The sequence below is a fragment of the Schistocerca piceifrons genome, chromosome 2 (assembly GCF_021461385.2).
Source record: "Schistocerca piceifrons isolate TAMUIC-IGC-003096 chromosome 2, iqSchPice1.1, whole genome shotgun sequence".
Classification (NCBI taxonomy): Eukaryota; Metazoa; Arthropoda; class Insecta; order Orthoptera; family Acrididae; genus Schistocerca; species Schistocerca piceifrons.
The window spans coordinates 181,249,758-181,270,107 of NC_060139.1; the positions used below are offsets into that span (position 1 = coordinate 181,249,758).

At 38.7% G+C, this 20,350-nt stretch overlaps 1 protein-coding gene across 6 annotated transcripts in view; it reads right to left on the reverse strand.

Moving 5' to 3' along the window:
- Window positions 1-459: 459 nt before the first annotated feature.
- LOC124776406 (ubiquitin carboxyl-terminal hydrolase 45) overlaps window positions 460-20,350 on the reverse strand; it is a 168,732-nt gene continuing 148,841 nt past the window's right edge. For 5 of the 6 annotated variants that reach the window (XM_047251386.1, XM_047251389.1, XM_047251385.1 and 2 more), the window contains exon 15: window positions 460-3,297. In XM_047251386.1, coding sequence (XP_047107342.1) covers window positions 3,058-3,297 — 240 coding nt within the window. In that variant the 3' untranslated portion in view covers window positions 460-3,057. Of the gene's footprint in view, window positions 3,298-19,525; window positions 19,809-20,350 lie in introns of those variants that run through there. The other variant, XM_047251390.1, reaches the window with a different exon arrangement.

A 20,350-nucleotide genomic window follows, 5' to 3' on the forward strand; every position in this document is an offset into this window, starting at 1 on the left:
ATATTCTTCCACAAGAAAAACACTGCTAATAATGTCTCAACTATTTTCCCAGAAAAAAAGCAAAAATGTGTGCAGGAAACTCTCAGACTACCATGTCAGAATGACATAACACAGGTCTAATAAATAAATACAAGGGTAAACGAGAGTGATAGGGGGGGGAGGGGTAGGGAGGGGGAGAGAGGTAGGGAGGGGGAGAGAGGTAGGGAGGGGGAGAGAGGGGGTAGGGAGGGGGAGAGAGGGGGTAGGGAGGGGGAGAGAGGGGGTAGGGAGGGGGAGAGAGGGGGTAGGGAGGGGGAGAGAGGGGGTAGGGATGGGGAGAGAGGGGGTAGGGATGGGGAGAGAGGGGGTAGGGAGGGGGGTAGGGAGGGAGGGAGGGAGGGAGGGGGGAGAGGGGGAGGGGGAGAGGGGGGAGAGGGGGAGAGGGGGGAGAGGGGGGAGAGGGGGAGAGGGAGAGGGGGAGGGGGAGGGGGAGAGGGGGAGGTAGAGGGTAGAGGGGGAGAGTCAAATATATATATCAAACAGCAACCCCTTGGACCAATTTAACATTAAGCAGCGTGCCACTGTAAAGTCAAATGTCTTCCAGTTTCTACAAAGGTGCTGGTCCTTTTCATACGAACAATAATGCACCATTGGTCATTTGTAGGGAGATGTGATTACTACAATCATAATAATGTTATGTCACACATATCCATTCAGATCTGCAGTAGTTGTTTAGGCATAGTACATAGAGATTGTGCATACAAACACAGACAGTGAAATTTAGATTTTACATTTAACAACATGCCACCAGGCTAACATCATCTACTTAAAGTGTCGCAAACAAATTTTATATAGTGACACATTCTCTCTTGAATCTACATCATCCCAATATTTCCATATGAAACGAATGACATGCCACTTTGCATACAGTATAAAACACCAATAATTTGTCATTCACTGTATCGTGTCAAATAGTTTACGTAAGTTAACACATAAAAGTCTGGTTTTCACAATTTCACTCTCAATACAAAATCCTCCTCTTCAGAGTTGGTCAGGTACCTTCAGCTCCTCATATCATTGTTAAAAATCATCGAACTAATGTATTACCATGAAATGACAAAATAACTGCAATTTATATTCAAACTGCTAAATTGCTTTGTACCTTTAACAAGGCAAATAATTCTACGGTCACATCATTACGCACGCGCGCACACACACACACACACACACACACACACACACACACACACACAGCATATTACTGACCACTACAGTGTCCAGAATTTCCATCCAACTACATCAAATGTCTTTGTTCATCACACTTACTTCCACTTTTTTAAAACATACCTTCACATAACTCACATTCATATAGCACACAAATTCTGAGAAATATTTTATACAACAATGGACATAAGTATGCAATACATTTCAATGAATTTATTTTTAAACTGTGTAAATATTTAGTTATAAGTAATTTAGCCAGCACAATTTCTGAAAACCATTTCCTTCAGTAAACAATTGAGTAGCATAGATTAGAAAACCGTTCCCTTCAGTAAACAATTGAGTAGCATAGATTAGAAAACACAGATAAAGAGTACCTGCAGTTCAGAAATAATGGCCAGTTACATAACAATTTTGAGATGTGGACTTAGTATTTGCTTGTCATCATCAAATTTTTTTTCCTTCCATTTTTCTTTTCTTGTAGCATTCATAGAGATTGGCCAATTTTCCAACTGTTAAAGAGCAACATTTTTTCTATCATTTCATATGAAAATGTCTTTCTTGTTGTAAACTCTTCACTGAGACTTACTGCTACCACATTGCTTCATCTCTGTGACAACATCTGGTATTTTCAATTTATATGAAACATGTGAGGAAAGGAATACTGTAACTATAAAATGAATTTTATTCTGTACTTTCTCTTTTCTGCAACTTGCACTTCATTACTTCACCCTTTTAAACACCTACAGAATTTATAATCAAGTTCAATAAATGAATACCTTCCCTCGAGATGTTTCCTTAGAAATTTCTCATTAACACTGTTTAAATAACTGAACTTTCACAAACACATATTTTGTATAATTCTCCTCTTATCTACATTCAGTTTCGCATTTTTGTTCTTAGCTGTAATAATTAATGACTTTCTTATCACACAGCTCTCTGCACACAGCATAACTCAGTAGCACACAGCAAGAGGAATATAAATATAGACAGAAAAATGCCATATCAGCTAACACTTCATTTTTGAGAACTGATATAAAACCAAACAACACAAAAAAGAAGTGTTCTCAAATATAACAGAACAATGTATCATTTGTCCATTACATAAAGATAAGAAGACAGATGGCCTCAGTCAAAACACTAACTACTTGCCCAGAGCTACACAACAATTACACCAGTATTTCTGACTCAAAAATAATGTCAACTACCACAGAGATTTTCCTGCACACACAAAAAATAGTTATGTAGCAAAACACATCACAACAGCAACATTAACAACAACTGAAATGCCAGCACGACATGAAGGAACTTTCTTATGGATGAAACCTCAACTGTTTTGGCAAACATGGACAGATTTCCTTATAAGGTAGGTACTAATGAATCAAACTGACACTGATCATGCAACATTCACTCAAATGAAAAGGATCATCGTTCTGAGCAACACGAATATACCACCAACAAAGCATTTCTACACATCAAACCTTAATGGCTACTATGCTTCAGAATATTTCATAACAAAATCCTCAGAAGAATCTGCAAGAAAACAGTGTAAAAGATACAGTACGTACGCACGCACGCACACACACACACACACACACACACACAGTTCAGAAGGGTTACTTCACAGTTTACTACATGCGGAGGAATTAAAATAGTTCTGTTCAAAAATGTAGGAATATTTCTTTTCAGGTGTTGTAATCTTACATTCATAGAACTAAATCATTATAACAAATAAATATCTTCCAACAAAATAATTGATACACGCTGGCAAATAAATGCCATCACCTTGCACACCACTGAAGAACTCACACACACACACACACACACACACACACACACACACACAGTCTTCACCTGCTACCATATGCGCTCATAAAACAACATATATGCCTGACTGCGCATCACAACCTCTTCTTCAACTTCTCTCACTCTAGAGTCACTGACATAATACCAGCGACCTGGTGGCGGAGTGAACGTTCCACCTTCTGCAGTGCCTTGTGCTTGGCTCTTCATTGCCTGAGATGTATTTCTGTGGGAGCCTTGTGATGTGGGGACAAATGACCAACGGTAATCATCTTCTGACAGTATTGGTCGCACCTGTAATCAAAAATTTTTATTTTTCTACAAGTTTGTGACAACTTACAATTACACATTAGACACGTGTGTGGACATATTACTATTGCTCTCAAAGTTTCACATACAGGTTACAACCTCCTGCAGAAATTCTACATAACAGTTACAGCACTACTGTTTCAAAAGTGAGCAAACCTAGGATGTCTTATCATATTTTTTGAGAAAAAGAAATGAGAAGTCTTGATGATAACAACAAATATGCAATATTTTAATGAATGCTTGCTTTAAAAAGACACAAAAAATGTAATCTAAAGTGACATAAGAGATGTGAAATACCTGAAAGGAGGAATAACTTTGCAAAATTATACATGGCCGATGAACTTTACTGTAATTTTTCACAGGGGTGCAAAGACTAGCACTTGCTTTAAACGTTTATAAAACAAATTTAAAACTGTGCACTCAACAAAACACAAAAATGCAAGGTTCTCTTACTACAATATCAACGAATCATAGCTGGAATTAGGGATGGGAAAAAACTGAATGGTTAAAACCGATACTGATATTTGAATTCTGAATGAACAGTATTTTTTGGTATTTGTTTGAGCTCAGTTATAAGAGGTACATTTTATTTTTTACTAATAACTGAGTAAAAAACCTGAAATATCTATTAACTATAGCAGCAGTGCTAAAATTTTTCATTTTAAAATAAACCTTTTTCAAAAAGAAGTAATTTTCACACATAAAATTTGTATTGGTTTGAAATATTGTGTTATTATAGAAAACAATGCTGGCAGAAACAAGCAACAAACATGGCATAAGAATGTGTACTGCATTATCAACACAATAATGTCCCTGTTGGTGTGTGTCATAGCTTAAGGTACGCAGTATGAACAGTGTGCAAGACTTGCCCCCACCTGGTCTATACAGTAGTTTCTCACTGTCGTCGCCAAACATCCGTTGTATTGCAGAACGGCGTCAATCCCTAGTCTGGAAATATTTTTATGAAGTGACATTGCAATGAAGTACAATGCTTCATTTGCTTTAAAAGATCAAAGATTTATCTGTCATTTCTATGAAATAATCAAAGAGGGAGGAAACTATGGTACCACTACGGGTTTCTCTGAGAACAACACAAATCTTAGTACAAGAGGAAATTAGTAGTTTTCGTTCCAGCAGGTGCCCTTAATATCCACTGGATCATCAGGCTGAGGGTGTCTTGGTTATGTGTGAACCAGCCAGGAGGAAAGGTCAAGTCTCAGGATCACTGTATGTCACCAGTGGGGGTGGAAAACATACGAAAATCTGTTCAGAGTCACTTTCTCCTGAGATTTCTTCTTCTCCTCCTTCTCCCCTTTCACAACCTTTTTTTCTTGAGAGAGCTTATCCACTGTAGGTGTAGGAATGAAATAAGAGCAGGCAGCCCTGGCACTCTCAGTCCGTGGCTATTCCAGCTACTGGCTGGTGTCGACACTCTGATCTGCAGAGTTCCAGGAAGATGGTTCTTGAGACGGAGCTCTGTCACCAGTATTTGCCACAGGAGGACGCTGCTTCCCCAGCCAGGTGCGGTGAGTGGTTCCCAAAGGTGGTGATGCAGGAACCTAGAGAGAGGAGGGCCTATCGAGTCCATGGGAAAGTTAATTTGTACAACCATCAGTTGATGCTGTGCAAGGGAGCAAATACACCACATACTGTTGATGACCTGCCCACAATAGTGGCAAAGATCAATATCACTCAAACTGGATACAAATTACATTTCTTATGAGCTTCAAAACAGCGGAAGCAATCTGACCTCTAGTTCCTGGATTTTGCATTCCTTCAGTTGGTCAGCACATTTCAGAAATTGGGGAGGATGTCTTTCTGGCAATTTACCCAGATAGGTGGTAGTGCCCCTGATAAATTTTTGCCAGAAGCGGCCAGCCAAAGTCTCCACAAAACTGGTCATATATACACCAGGAAGACATATACCTGAAGCAGTAGCATGTAAAACACCAAAACAGGAGTGAGAAATATGACTTCACACTGCAGCAGTAACACAATTTTGACCTTTTTCTGGAAATAAATCTCTTTCAAAAATGAGGATGAATGTGCCGTGCCGGTGTCTAGTTTGTTGTCTGGCGGGCCTTGACACACACAATGTAGAAAGTCGATACCCCACCTCCCTGAGTATGTGTGTAGTTCTTCGTTCATTTACAGTGTTGGGTCCTGGTGAAAAATTAATCACTGTACCATGTTCAGGTTGTTATGGGGGTTGTGTTGGTAACAGGTACATCACCAAGATATTTACAAGTTGTTTACAGCCAGTAAAGGATAGGATCTGACTCTTAATTAAGATGGAATCACTTTGTAATTTGCTAAGAGAAAAGAGTTCACCTAGTAAGATTTCAATAGCCTCCAACAAAAAGCATTCATTTAGTAGAGACAAAGGACATTGCATATGTTTGGGGGCAAACTAGAATATGAGGAGAATAACTGATTGCAAATCTTACAGTTTTGTTTTCCCCTCATGGCGTAACCAAGGGAAAGTACCTAAGACCATAATAATTGATACTAAATTGCGGTCGGTCTGAAGAGACTGCCTGCCAGATCCTCACAAACACTGGCTAAGACACTGGGTAGTTTCTTGATGCCAAAATATCCGCTATGATGCTGTCTACTCTGGATGAGGGCTCTACCCACAAGCACCACCCAGACAGAGAAAACAGTTGGAAGCAGTACTGTTATCTTTGATGTTTTAACATATCAATGTCATACTCCTTACTTATCACTGGTTTCTGGAACTTTCAAAGCTGAGTGTGCCTCTTGCATGGAGGAAGCATTGTTTGCTGAATAATGACAACAACGCCCGAGCAGTAGTGGTCTCACTGTGGGCAGAGGAGAGTGACTGTCGGGCTTCTGCACAGAGCAATTGCAAGCAGTTGTGCTGTGGATAAATAATATGAAAAATTTGGCAGAAAGATACACGAGTTGAAAGTTTTATGTCATATTGTAGAAGAAAAGTATTATAAGAATTTAGTTGCTTCGAGGAAAGGTGTGTGGAAATAATTATGAAGTTTAGGTTGAAACAGTGACGTTTATGAATCAGTATTTGTCATGGAGGAAAATATTGTTAGTAGAATGTAAATATGAAGGCTTCTGGGCTTCTGTGATCAGTGATTACTGTTTAATTAATGTGGAAATGCAATGGTTACTTCAGAATGAATGTGAAATGAGCTTAACTGTTAGCAAAAGACTGGATGAGTTTAGACATTGTTAGGAAAGTGAGTTATGTGCTAAAGGGACAATAGTCATTTGACTTTTATTATTATTTCAAAGTTAGATTTTAAATTTTTCTACTGAATAACTTTAATATTTGGAATGTATAAGAGACCTCTGTTCACGTTAGGAACATAGATTTATTTCATAATGAAGTGGGTTCTCTGTGCAAAGCTGCCATATTACAGCCCGACAGCTGCAAAACTTAATCTACAAAAAAATAAACTGAAAAGACGACGACAGAGCTTTATGTCTGGTGCCGCATGAAGGATGACTGCTCTTTTGTGAAGAATATTATGCAGCTTTACATTTGGTATATGTGCTCAGCCAATTGTTTTCTAGTACAGAATAGCAATTCGAAACTCAGGCATGAGAAAAAAAACTGATAACGGAACAACACTCCATGGGGAGAACATCATTTTCAACAGAATCACGTGTGAAACCGAAATCTACAGAATCCTGGAGCGCAGTGGTTTGAGATAAGACGAGAAATTCTACATCTTGGATTGCAGTGGTCTGAGACAACCATCTCAATAAGACAAAAGCTGTGGTCTGCAGAATCACATCATTACACAGCAACCAACAACTGCTGCAGTAACACCAATTGTATGTAGTTTAAAACTGCTGCTGTAGACGAACATTTAGAATCATTAGGCATGTGGTGAATTTCATGTGCATGAAGTTAGTAAGACTTGTGTTTTGTACTTTTTGACTTTCAAGTACAAAAATGTCATCAGAAGAGGAACAAGTACCAGTAATTACAGTTTCAGGAATGCATTTGACAGAGAAAGAGAAGGCAGAGGCAAGGGAGGTAATCAGTTTTAATAACACAGATATCCATATCTTGGGGATACGGTGAAGAGAAATGCACAAATAAATTAGGGGAACATGAAAATTAAAGATAAAGGAGGTGGAGGAGACAGGTTAGGAAAGAGGCAGGAACTTAATAATAATAATATATATAATAGAGGGAAACATTCCACGTGGGAAAATACTGTGTGTCTATCGACCTGCCAGCGCTTTTGTTTGGTATATATATATGGTTATAATAGAGGGAAACATTCCACGTAGAAAAAATATATCTAAAAACAAAGATGATGTGACTTACCAAATGAAAGTGCTGGCAGGTCGACAGACACACAAACAAACACAAACATACACACAAAATTCAAGCTTTCGCAACAAACTGTTGCCTCATCAGGAAAGAGGTAAGGAGAGGGAAAGACGAAAGGATGTGGGTTTTAAGGGAGAGGGTAAGGAGTCATTCCAATCCCGGGAGCGGAAAGACTTACCTTAGGGGGAAAAAAGGACGGGTATACACTCACACTCACACACACACACACACACACACACACACACACACACACACACACACACACATATCCATCCACACATATACAGACACAAGCAGACATATTTGAAGACAAAGAGTTTGGGCAGAGATGTCAGTCGAGGCAGAAGTGCAGAGGCAAAGATATTGTTGAATGACAGGTGAGGTATGAGTGGCGGCAACTTGAAATTAGCAGAGATTGAGGCCTGGTGGATAATGGGAAGAGAGGATATATTGAAGAGCAAGTTCCCATCTCCGGAGTTCGGATAGGTTGGTGTTAGTTGGAAGTATCCAGATAACCCGGACGGTGTAACGCTGTGCCAAGATGTGCTGGCCGTGCATCAAGGCATGTTTAGCCACAGGGTGATCCTCATTACCAACAAACACTGTCTGCCTGTGTCCATTCATGCGAATGGACAGTTTGTTACTGGTCATTCCCACATAGAATGTGTCACAGTGTAGGCAGGTCAGTTGGTAGACCACGTGGGTGCTCTCACACGTGGCTCTGCCTTTGATCGTGTACACCTTCCGGGTTACAGGACTGGAGTAGGTGGTGGTGGGAGGTCCCATGCACCCTCCCACCACCACCTACTCCAGTCCTGTAACCCGGAAGGTGTAATAAAGTAGAGAAGAAACAGCGACAATATCTGAAGAGAGCCACGAAGAGAAACACACGTACGAGATCTGTTCACAAAATTCTGGAACTGTGTCCACAACATTTTTCTATTCTTACCTTTCACTTATTCTACATGGTCTCCTTTTAAGTATTCTCCTCCACAACTGACACACTTCTGGAAACAGTCTTGATATGCCTCTTCCTGGAGCATGAAAACTGCCAGCTGCAAATTTTCTTTTATCTCAACTATCATTGCAAATCTTTGTCCTTTCAAATAAGTTTTCCACTTCTGAAATTTAAAAAAGTCCACAGTGGCCAGATCTGGAGATTACAGAGAATGAGGCAGCATAGTTTTTCGTGCAATAGTCACGTGCCGACAGGGATGAATGTGCAGTGCGTTGATGTGATGGAAGAGCCATGAACTGTCTCACCACATTTCAGGCCGTTTCCTTCTCACATTTTCTCACAGGCATCGCAACATGTCCTGACCGTACAACTGATTAACAGCTTGTCCCTGTGGCATAAATTCACAATGAACTAATCCTTCAAAGTCAAAGAAAACTGTCAGCATGGCTTTGACATTTGACCTGACTTCTTGAGCTTATTTCGGTCTTGGAGAGTACTTCCCAACACATTGTGAAGATTGAACCTTTGTCTCAACATCATAACCATAGACCTATGTCTCATCACCAGTTATGATTCTATTAAGGAACATCTCGTTCTCACTTGCATGATCCAAAAGCTCTTCACAGATTGTGAGGTGAAGTCTTTCTGGTCTTGACTGAGCCACGAGATGAACTTTGTGGCAACACAATGCATTCCACAATGGTGTGTCAGGTTTTCGTGAAATGATCCAAATAAAATGTTACATTCTTCTGCAATCCCTTGGGCAGTCAGTCTTTGGTTGACATGCACAATTTCGTTGACGTTCCTGACATGAGCACCATCAATAGATGTCATCTTAACATCTGTCCGGCCATTTTTTAAACAGTTTCCACCATCTGTAGTGAGTATGACTTAAGCACTCACCACCTTAGGCTTCCCGTATCATTTGATGTGTGTCTGTACAGGTTTTCACTAGTTTCACACAAATTTAATGCAGATGCATTTCTCCTCTAACTCTGCCATCTCGAAATTCACAAACTGTGCGATACAACGTTCCACTGAATACAGCACTGAACAATAACTAACAGACATACAACAATGAAACTTCCAGCAGTTACACATTAAACACAGGCATATGCAGCAATGCCATATGCATTTTGCTCCAACATACCATTCGCGAGAAATTATGAATGTTCCGGAATTTTTTGGACACACCTCGTATGTCATGAAACGCAAAAAGCACCTGTTCATTACCAGTGGAGTCACAATTAGAAGCAACTTCAGTCGCTGACTTGTTAATTGAAATACCTAGTTCTAAACTTCATATGTCATGCAGAATGACAGGCACTGCAATCTTAGGTGAAGAAATGACTAGTACAAGCACAGACTGTGATAGTATTGTATTGTCAGTCTATGAAGAATGTAATCTGAAACAGAAGGATCAAGCAGATGATGCACAGACCTTACTGGTTACACACATTCTCAGTGCAGATTCAGATGTATTGTCAGTAGATGAAGAATGTATTTCGAAATAGAGTATTCAAGCAGAGGGTACGAAGATTGTCACCACAAAGGAACTGGGGCAGACTGTTACAAAACAAACACAGGATTTAAAAGAGAAATGTCAGAGTTTGTTAGATCAACAGAAGAAACTTGAATACATGTTGTTTGGGGAGCAAGAAAAGGAAATTTCGTCATATAAAGAGATTGAGATGTTCTTAAATACATATTGGTCTACAAGAACAAAAGATGAGAGTTTAAATTTTATTTGCGACCATCCATATTACCAGAGATATGACAAAATGTATACAGACTTTTTGAAAAAACTCAGTATTTTGAAGTTCAGTATAAAGAGAACAACACTGTATGCAGGACGACACAACGCCTACTGCTCAAAATTTGTGTTCATCTAACTGGTGCAATAACTGGTACTGTAGATAGATGCAAAGAAGACCCACACAAAACAGAATAGACAAGAAGCAATGAAGTCGAGAGAAAATACAAGTAAAAGGAATAAGAGAAGGTGCGATTACCACTGCAAAGACGTGTGATAATTATGGCTCTGCAACAGGTGGACAGAAACAGAGGAAGAAATAAAAGGAGAAAAGATTGCGCAGAATGGCGCAAAGCAGAATACGCCGATCACTTACAAAAACATAAATATTATGCGATGGAAGTGAAGAAGAAAGAGGAAGATGAAGAGGTCGACACGATGTGTTGCGCACTATACAGCCTGACTGGCTCTTATGAAAAGAAGAACTGTCAAATGTTTATGAACAGTGATTTATTTAATAATTATGTTCAGACATCACGGAATGGGGGTTCCGGTGATGGAGTCATCATTACCACCGCACCTCGCCTCATCTGCATTCTAGAAGGTGGGGGATGTGCCGGCCCAGGAGGGTGCTCACTCTGGTAGTCGCCACCAGCTGTGCCTCCATGGAGCCAATGCTGCATGGAGGGACTGCGCAGTTGCTCTGTTTAAATCTCGCCACCAACATGCTGCCGGCTGTTATGAAATAACTGAAGCACACAGCAGTTGCCTGGCATCCTCAACAGGAGCAGAAATGTCAAAGTCAGCTGCTATGTCCATCTGTCAGTGAGTAAGCACAGAGCTTAAATTGTTGTGCACAAAAGTATAGTGTCAATTATTTGTGTGTGTGCGCGCAAGTGTTTAGTTTCAGCTGACAATCATCACCTTGTATTTCTTTGTGTTAAAAACATTATTTCAAATGTAAATAACAGATTCGTTGCCTGCCAGACATTACCCACATACATACAATTTTTATTTGACTCTTTATGTCAAGATAGATGAATAAAACACATTGATACAAGCATTCATTTCATAGTGCTATGGTATGTGGGGAAAAAACCGCAAATTGGCATTCATAAGAAGAACAACAACACCAAAAATGCAACAGGAGCTTAATATGTAAGAAATTGTCCACACAACCTGCCGCTGATGATGCCTTGTAGAAAATAAAGGCGAAACGCTTATGACACTAAAATTGTGTTTTATTCAGTTGCTGTTCGACGGTCCATAAGTAAAAATTATCAATATACCATAATATTACACGCAACTGAGGACGACAGGACCAAAAAAGTTTTTGAGGTCATGTTTTCCATAGATGTATAAATTATTTTTTGTTTCCCAATCTGATCATGAGAAATGATGATCTATAGGATGATCAGTTGTAAAATGCCATTAGGTAGCCAGCTGGTAACTAATTGAATTCCTGCTTAATGAAAGCTTGCATTTCTTTGAATTCTTCAACACACTGAGCAGCAGTTATCGTATTAACGCAAATGCAAGCTGACCTTTTTTCAGTTGCCTGAGACTGCAGTCGTGTGTGTGTGTGTGTGTGTGTGTGTGTGTGCGCGTGGTTTTCAACTATTGTTGGCGAAGGTCTTAATGGCCGAAAACTTTATTTGTGACAATCTTTTTGTTGTGCCTATCTGCGACTCAGCATCTCTGCTATATGGTGAGTAGCAACTTCCCTTTCATAATATTGTCACATTCCATTCTGGATTTTCTACTGTTTGATTCTGACTTTCTTTATGATTTTCATGGTCCAAAATGTGTCTATGGCTTAGACTCAGGGGCAAAACCTAAGAAAGTTCCAAAAAATGTTGCTAGAAGCTGCTGTACATAGTTACTTTACCACAGAAGCCATTTTGTTAGTGTTTCGAGTACTTAAGTTAATTATTTTTTTATCAAGTGGGAAATTCAAATTTAATATTGCTCACCTTTGAATTTCGCAGTTTTTCATATATTTATACCAGTAAAAACACGACTTACAAACACATGCGCGCGCGCGCGCGCGCGCGCACACACACACAAACACACACAAAAACACACACACACACACACACACACACACACACACACACACACACACACCATCAAAACTGCAGAAACGTGCAGAAGTTGGCAAGCACGATAAATACAGTTTTACATTTTGACAGTTCCAGCTCCATTCAGAAGCTGTCTGCACATGTCAATGAACTGGGTTGGTGCACAAGTTTGTTGCATTTTCCCATAAGTTCAATAAACACAACAAAGACTTTAGTCATCAATGACATATTTTCCTTCACTATTTACAACTGTTTGACAACATTGGGTAACGTTTTGGATCTGCGACTATAAATCATGTAGTTTTGAGATGAACTCATTGAGCCATGTTTGGAGTGCATTTTCACCTGGAAAGAAGCTCTTTGAAGGCTGTTTTCAATAAAGAGTAGAAAAGATGAAAATCTGATGGTGGAAGATTATGTGAGTAAGGTGGGTGCCGAATGACTTCCCAACCCAACTCCTGTCCAGTGTTTTCTGTTGGTCTAGCAGAATGGAGCAGCATCACTTCATGCAACTGGTGCTTCCTTTCTTTTCATTACGTTAACATAAAGACACCATTTCTCGTCACCAATAATGGTGTAGGATAGGAATGGTCAGTGTTGTTCACAATGCACATATGGCCAACTGCTTATTTTTGATTTTGGCTTATAGCATTTGGTACCCATAAACCCAATTTCTAAACATTCCCCATTGCGTGCGAATCTTGCACATTGGTGGCATGATCACAGTTCATCACATTTGCCAGTTCTCACATACACTCATGTGGATTGTTCTGGATTAATGCATTTAAATGACCTTCATCAAACCCCAAAGGTCTTCCTGAATGGGGAGAGTCACTAATGTCAAAAAGATACTCCTTAAAATGAGAAAACCATTTTCTTGCTGTGCTCTGTCCACTGGCATTATCCCCAGATACAGCCTCTGCTGCCATCACCCCTCTCTTGAACTCGGACACAAGAACATGTCAGAAATGTTCTGAATTTTCCACCTGGCACTTAATTTTCTAGTGTCCACAGCTCCATTCACTACCTCCAAATGACAAAATGACAACATGTAACTCAAAATAGCAACAGTGAACTACAAATAAAAAATGACAATCTATAAACAAACTCACAACAACAGGAACACTAACATGCAAAATAAAAATGCCCACTAACTTATGCACCAACTTAGTACGTCAGACATTTCTCAATACTGCCAATATTTACGATGTAACAAGAAATTCCACTGTTTTCAGGTATGCAGTCCAGTAAGACTCGCCTGTGATGTCACCCTTCACAAACCACCTGCATGTAGTTTGTAATTACAGCCACCTGTATTCTACACAGTCACACCCTAACTTGTTTGCCAAACAACACTGACAGGCATAGGAGACACTGCAGGAGAAAGATTTTCCGCAGTGATGACAATACTTACACTTCACACTTTGCGTGGATTATTTGTGTTGGAAATGATTGTGTGTAGACAAATTATACTGTTTACAATGTTAAAAAGTAATCTAATAAAGTACGCTGTCTAACCACTACAAGAGATGATACAAATCAGTGTCCTGAATACGTGGACTGGTCTTCACTCAGTTTATATCCTTTAAATCAAATGTGATACTCTGTCAGGCCAAAATGTAACTTTCTTGGATGAAAACACTATTTCATTCGAAGAAAAAAAAATACTTCAGATGACATTCATGTGATATGCAAAAACTAACAACAACTAACACATGCTGTGGTACAGTCTATAAAAGTATCAGTGACCCCAGCTGCCCTAGTTCCAGTTGAAATATTTTGATAGATATTGTGAATACTCACTGTTGTCAGTGTTTGCGATGTAACAGTAGCCCAACAGGCTGCATTTAATTCTATATGAATTATTACAAACACGTACTAATCCCCGCAAATCCCTAAGAGGTGGGGGCCACTTTATACGTTATCCATTATATGATGAGCCATATTTGATTCATAAGTTTGGCTTGAAACTAGGGTAATTTCTTTGATTCTCATTTCTGGAGTGTAGCCTGCATTCAAGGCCGGCTTACATTTAGGTAAACACGATAAAGGAATAACAATATTCCTTTTGCTTCCACTGATCAAGGTAAGGACAGTTGAGATGTCATAATTGCTGAGTCTAGGAAAATATGACTAAAGGAATGAAAAGTAATGCATAATTAGAGTCAAAGACTTCTCAGTAATGCTGATCTAGGAAAAAAGAAGGGTATACAAAGTTTTGAATTCTTTGAGAAATGACAATATTGTACAGCACTCTTATGCACAACCTATGATACTTGTGAATAAGTTCTTATCATTGTAAATATGACCCTGTTTATTGAGAAAAATTACGATTAGGATAAGTGGTAAACCACGGAGGCTAAATCAATTTGCACAGGAATTATTATTTCTTTCTTTTCTCAGACGTTATGTCTGGTCAAAAATTGAAAGTGACGCGGACCTTGATCAAGCGTGACTTCCTTTTAACTGTACGGTATATGTTATATTGCATTTAGGAACTTTCGGGTGATTGAACAAGTATCAATAATTACGGACTTCTGTAGTTGTATGTACAAGTTTGGATGTAGCTGTATTGCATTGATGTACTGGTGGATATTGTGTGGTATGACTCCTGTAGTTGACAGTATAATTGGTATAATGTCAACTTTATCCTGATGCCGCATGTCCTTGACTTCCTCAGCCAGTTGGATGTATTTTTCAATTTTTTCTCCTGTTTTCTTTTGTATACTTGTTGTATTGGGTATGGATATTTCGATTAGTTGTGTTAATTTCTTTTTTTTATTGGTGAGTATGATGTCAGGTTTGTTATGTGGTGGTGTTTTATCTGTTATAATGGTTCTGTTCCAGTATAATTTGTATTCATCATTCTCCAGTACATTTTGCGGTGCATACTTGTACGTGGGAACGTGTTGTTTTATAAGTTTATGTTGTAAGGCAAGCTGTTGATGTATTATTTTTGCTACATTGTCATGTCTTCTGGGGTATTCTGTATTTGCTAGTATTGTACATCCGCTTGTGATGTGATCTACTGTTTCTATTTATTGTTTGCAAAGTCTGCATTTATCTGTTGTGGTATTTGGGATCTAATATGCTTGCTGTAATATCTGGTGTTTATTGTTTGATCCTATATTGCAATCATGAATCCTTCCTTCTCACTGTATATAACTCCTTTTCTTAGCCATGTGTTGGATGCGTCTTGATCGATGTGTGGCTGTGTTAGATGATACGGGTGCTTGCCATGTAGTGTTTTCTTTTTCCAATTTACTTTCTTCGTATCTGTTGATGTTATGTGATCTACAGGGTTGTAGAAGAGGTTATGAAATTGCAGTGGTGTAGCCGATGTATTTATATGAGTGACTGCTTTGTGTATTTTGCTAGTTTCTGCTCGTTCTAGAAAGAATTTTCTTAAATTGTCTACCTGTCCATAATGTAGGTTTTTATGTCGATAAATCCCCTTCCTCCTTCCTTTCTGCTTAATGTGAATCTTTCTGTTGCTGAATGTATGTGATGTATTCTATATTTGTGGCATTGTGATCGTGTAAGTGTATTGAGTGCTTCTAGGTCTGTGTTACTCCATTTCACTACTCCAAATAAGTAGGTCAATATTGGTATAGCATAAGTATTTATAGCTTTTGTCTTGTTTCTTGCTGTCAATTCTGTTTTCAGTATTTTTGTTAGTCTTTGTCTATATTTTTCTTTTAGTTCTTCTTTAATATTTGTATTATCCATTCCTATTTTTTGTCTGTATCCTAGATATTTATAGGCATCTGTTTTTTCCATCGCTTCTATGCAGTCGCTGTGGTTATCCAATATGTAATCTTCTTGTTTAGTGTGTTTTCCCTTGACTATGCTTTTTTTTTTACATTTGTTTGTTCCAAAAGCCATATTTATATCATTGCTGAATACTTCTGTTATCTTTAGTAATTGGCTGAGTTGTTGATTTGTTGCTGCCAGTAGTTTTAGATCATCCATGTATAGCAAATGTGTGATTTTGTGTGGGTATGTTCCAGTAATATTGTATACATAATTTGTATTATTTAGCATGTTGGATAGTGGGTTCAGAGCAAGACAGAACCAGAAAGGACTTAATGAGTCTCCTTGGTATATTCCATGCTTAATTTGTATTGGCTGTGATGTGATATTTGAATTTGTTTGGATATTAAGTGTGGTTTTCCAATTTTTCATTACTATGTTTAGGAACTGTATCAATTTAGGATCTACTTTGTATATTTCCAATATTTGTAGTAACCATGAGTGGGGTACACTATCAAAAGCTTTTTGGTAATCAATGTATGCGTAGTGTAGCGACCTTTGTTTAGTTTTAGCTTGATATGCCACCTCTGCATCTATTATCAGTTGCTCTTTACACCCTCGTGCTCCTTTGCAAAAGCTTTTTTGTTCTTCATTTATAATTTTGTTCTGTGTTGTATGTGTCATTAATTTCTGTGTAATGACTGAAGCTAATATTTTGTATATTGTTGGTAGGCATGTTATGGGGCGATATTTTGCTGGATTTGCTGTGTCTGCTTGATCTTTAGGTTTCAGATAAGTTATTCCATGTGTAAGTGTATCAGGGAATGTGTATGGGTCTGCAATGTAACTGTTAAATAATTTAGTTAGATGTGAATGTGTTGAGGTGAACTTCTTTAGCCAGAAATCTGCTATTTTATCTTTTCCAGGGGCTTTCCAATTGTGAGTAGAATCAATTGCTTGGGTGACATCATGTTGCAAAATTATCACTTCAGGCATTTGTGGTATCATCTTGTATGTGTCTGTTTCTGCTCGTATCCACCGTGCATGCCTGTTATGTTGTATCGGGTTTGACCATATGTTGCTCCACAAGTGTTCCATGTCTGTTATGTTTGGTGGATTGTCTATTTTAATGTGTGTGTTATCTATTGTCTGGTAAAATCTCTTTTGGTTTGTGTTGAATGTTTAGTTTTGTTTCCTTCTATTTTCACTTTTTTTGTATCTTCTAAGTCGTTTGGCCAATGCTTGTCATTTCTGCTTCTTTTCATCTAATTGCTCTATCGCTTCTTGTTGTGAGATTTTACCTAACCTTTTTCTTTTTTTTTTCTGACATTTCATTTCTTATAAATTGTGATAGCTGTCCGATGTCTCTTCTCAGTTTTTCTATGCTGATCTGTAGCCTGTGTTGCCATGCTGGTTTTGTGGATTTTTTGTGTGTTGGTTGGTTCTGATCTCTGCCTAGTGTGTATATTTAGTGTAGTGAGTGCTCCTATATAAACAAGTAGTTGTAACTCTTCCATAGCTGTGTTTTCATTTATTTTGTTGTGTATGATTGTGTTGATAGTTTTTATCGTTGTTTCGACTTGTGGGTTATTTGGCGGTCGATGCAAGAATGGTCTAATGTCTGTATTTGTGTCTTTGTATTCTATATATGTCACCTGAAATTTTTCTCTTCTATATCTAACATGTGTGTCACTTCGTGTTCTATTTGTGCTCGTTCTGGTGGCTGTCTTAAGATTTCGTTTTCCTCTGATTGTTTAATTGATGCATGTTGTTCTTTGTTTGTTTGCTCTGGGATGTTTGAGTCCATTACTGTATTTTCTTCTTCTTCTTCTGATTGCACATTATTTTGTTCCAGTATCTGTTGTACTTGTTTGATGTTTTCTAATTCAGACTGGGGTATCCTGTTATTTTTTATTATTACACGGAGCTGATCAGCTAGTCGTCGTTCTGTTCAAAATTTTAATTCTGGGTATCTGGTAATAAATGTTGTGTATATTTGTGATTGGTATTCAGTTGTGTTGGTTCCTAGGTTTGTTGCTTGGTAATAACAGAACATGAGGTGTCGATTAACTTCATCTGACCATCTCATCCTCTGTCTTTGTTTTCCTTCTAGGGTGGTCGCAGGAAGCATATCCTGCAAAACACCTCTATTTGGATTTAAATCATTTTCCAGTTGGCTAGCAGTGTTGTTACCATTGTGGGCGGGCATAGGGTTCAAGCGTCGTCCCCGACCATGACGGCGCTTGTCCAAGGCTTCTTTAGTTCTGTCCTGAACCAACTAATCACACTAAAAGGGGGGTTAGCTCTATTAGTGGTTTGTTCTTTTCGTCGCCTTTTACGACTGGCAGAACATACTGGAGGTCTATTCTTTTCCCGGGCCTCCACGGGGTTTATTATTATTATTATCCCCCCCCCACACACACACACACCCATTTTCATTTCTGTGTGTGTTGACTGCCCACTTGTCACATATATTAATCCAAATATAAAGAATTGTAAAATTTCAGTGCAGGGACAAGTGAGTGTGAAGTGTGCTTAAGATTTTTTTCGTATTACAGTATAACAACTCAGGAGAGAGCCATTGCTGTGTTGTTTGCAATGTCTTCTGTGGGGACCTTGTGGCTGGGTAAAATTTCTAAGATATTTCTGTTTACTTTTTTGGGGGGTTTTCAAGAAAGATTTTTTTCCCATTTTTAAAAAATTCTCCTGGGGAGATGTAAGGAGTACTGTTATCTTTGACACTGCAACATATTGACATTGTATTCCTTACTTATCCCTGCCTTCTGGAACATTTGAAGACAGTGTCAGTGTCAGTGTCAGTGTCAGTGTCAGGCTTTTGCACAGAGCAGCTGCACACAGCTGCATTGCAAATAAATAGTATGAAAAATCTGTTAGAAAGATAATTAAGAGTTGAAAGTGTTATGTCACACTGTAAAAGAAAAGTCTTTCAGTAACTCAGTTATTTCATGGAAAGGCACACAGTACTGATTATGGGATTTATGACTGAAACAGTGTTTTATTTGTGAATCAGTAATTGTAGTGAAGAAACGTACTGACAGCAGAATGTACATGAAAAGGCTTCCATGATCACTTATTACCTGTTTGATTAAAGTGGAAATGCAATGGAACAATGGTTGCTTCAGAATTAATGCTACATGATCTTCACTGTTAACACAGGAGTGGATGAATTTAAACATTGTTCGGGAAGTACGTTATGTGTTAAAGGGATGACAAAATTAAGTTATTTTACTTGTACTGTTATTATTTCGAAGTGACATTTTCCATTTATCAACTGGGTAATTTTAATATTTGAAAGACATAGCTCCCATACCCGAGTGGATAGTCCAGTAAGCACAAAAAATTAATCAAAACAAATAAACCAAAATGACCGTGACGAAGCTTTACAAGGCCACCTGGCACAATGGCCAGTGTCCGGAGTCCCAAGTGCCCGCCAAGTCGACTGGGACCACCACCTCAGCATGCTCAAGGGGACAGATCAGGCAACACTAATGTGATTGCTGCATGGTCCGGGGGCATCCACCATATGAGTACCTGATGATCCCCCACATTATCTGGTTTTCATGCTTGTTATTGAGCAACCCTTCCCTGCACGAACCACACAATCTGTAAAAAGTTTTAAGAGGCACAGGTCAAAATGTGCTGCAGGAACCGAACACAAATTAACCAAAATAAATAGAGTGAAATACAGGAAAAAAATGGGAGAAGGCAGAATTGGCATCCTACAAGTGAGCTGGACTGTCAGCAGGAAATCTGTCCTAGAGAACAAGTCAGAGTAATGACATAGCAAAAGTAAAATTCAGCGCAGACAAGGAAAATGTGCTGCAATGGCTTGGCACCCTAAGCTCACCGTGTGCATACTCACTAAGGAAAGATCACCGCAAACAGAAATAACTGGCCTAAGTCTATCACTAATAAAAAATCATCAGTTCAAGAATAGGCTCACTCTCAGACAATTTGGTAAAAACTGATTCAGATAAAGTGGTGAGCTAAGCACTTTCAGGGTTTCAAATTAATTGGGAATTAAAGTTGTTTAAGTTTATGTAGAATGGGGAAACAACTATGTGAGCTGCATGTAAAGTACCTAGACTGCCAAGAAGTCAAAATGAATTCATTAAAAAATAAATCAGTTCTTACCATATATACAA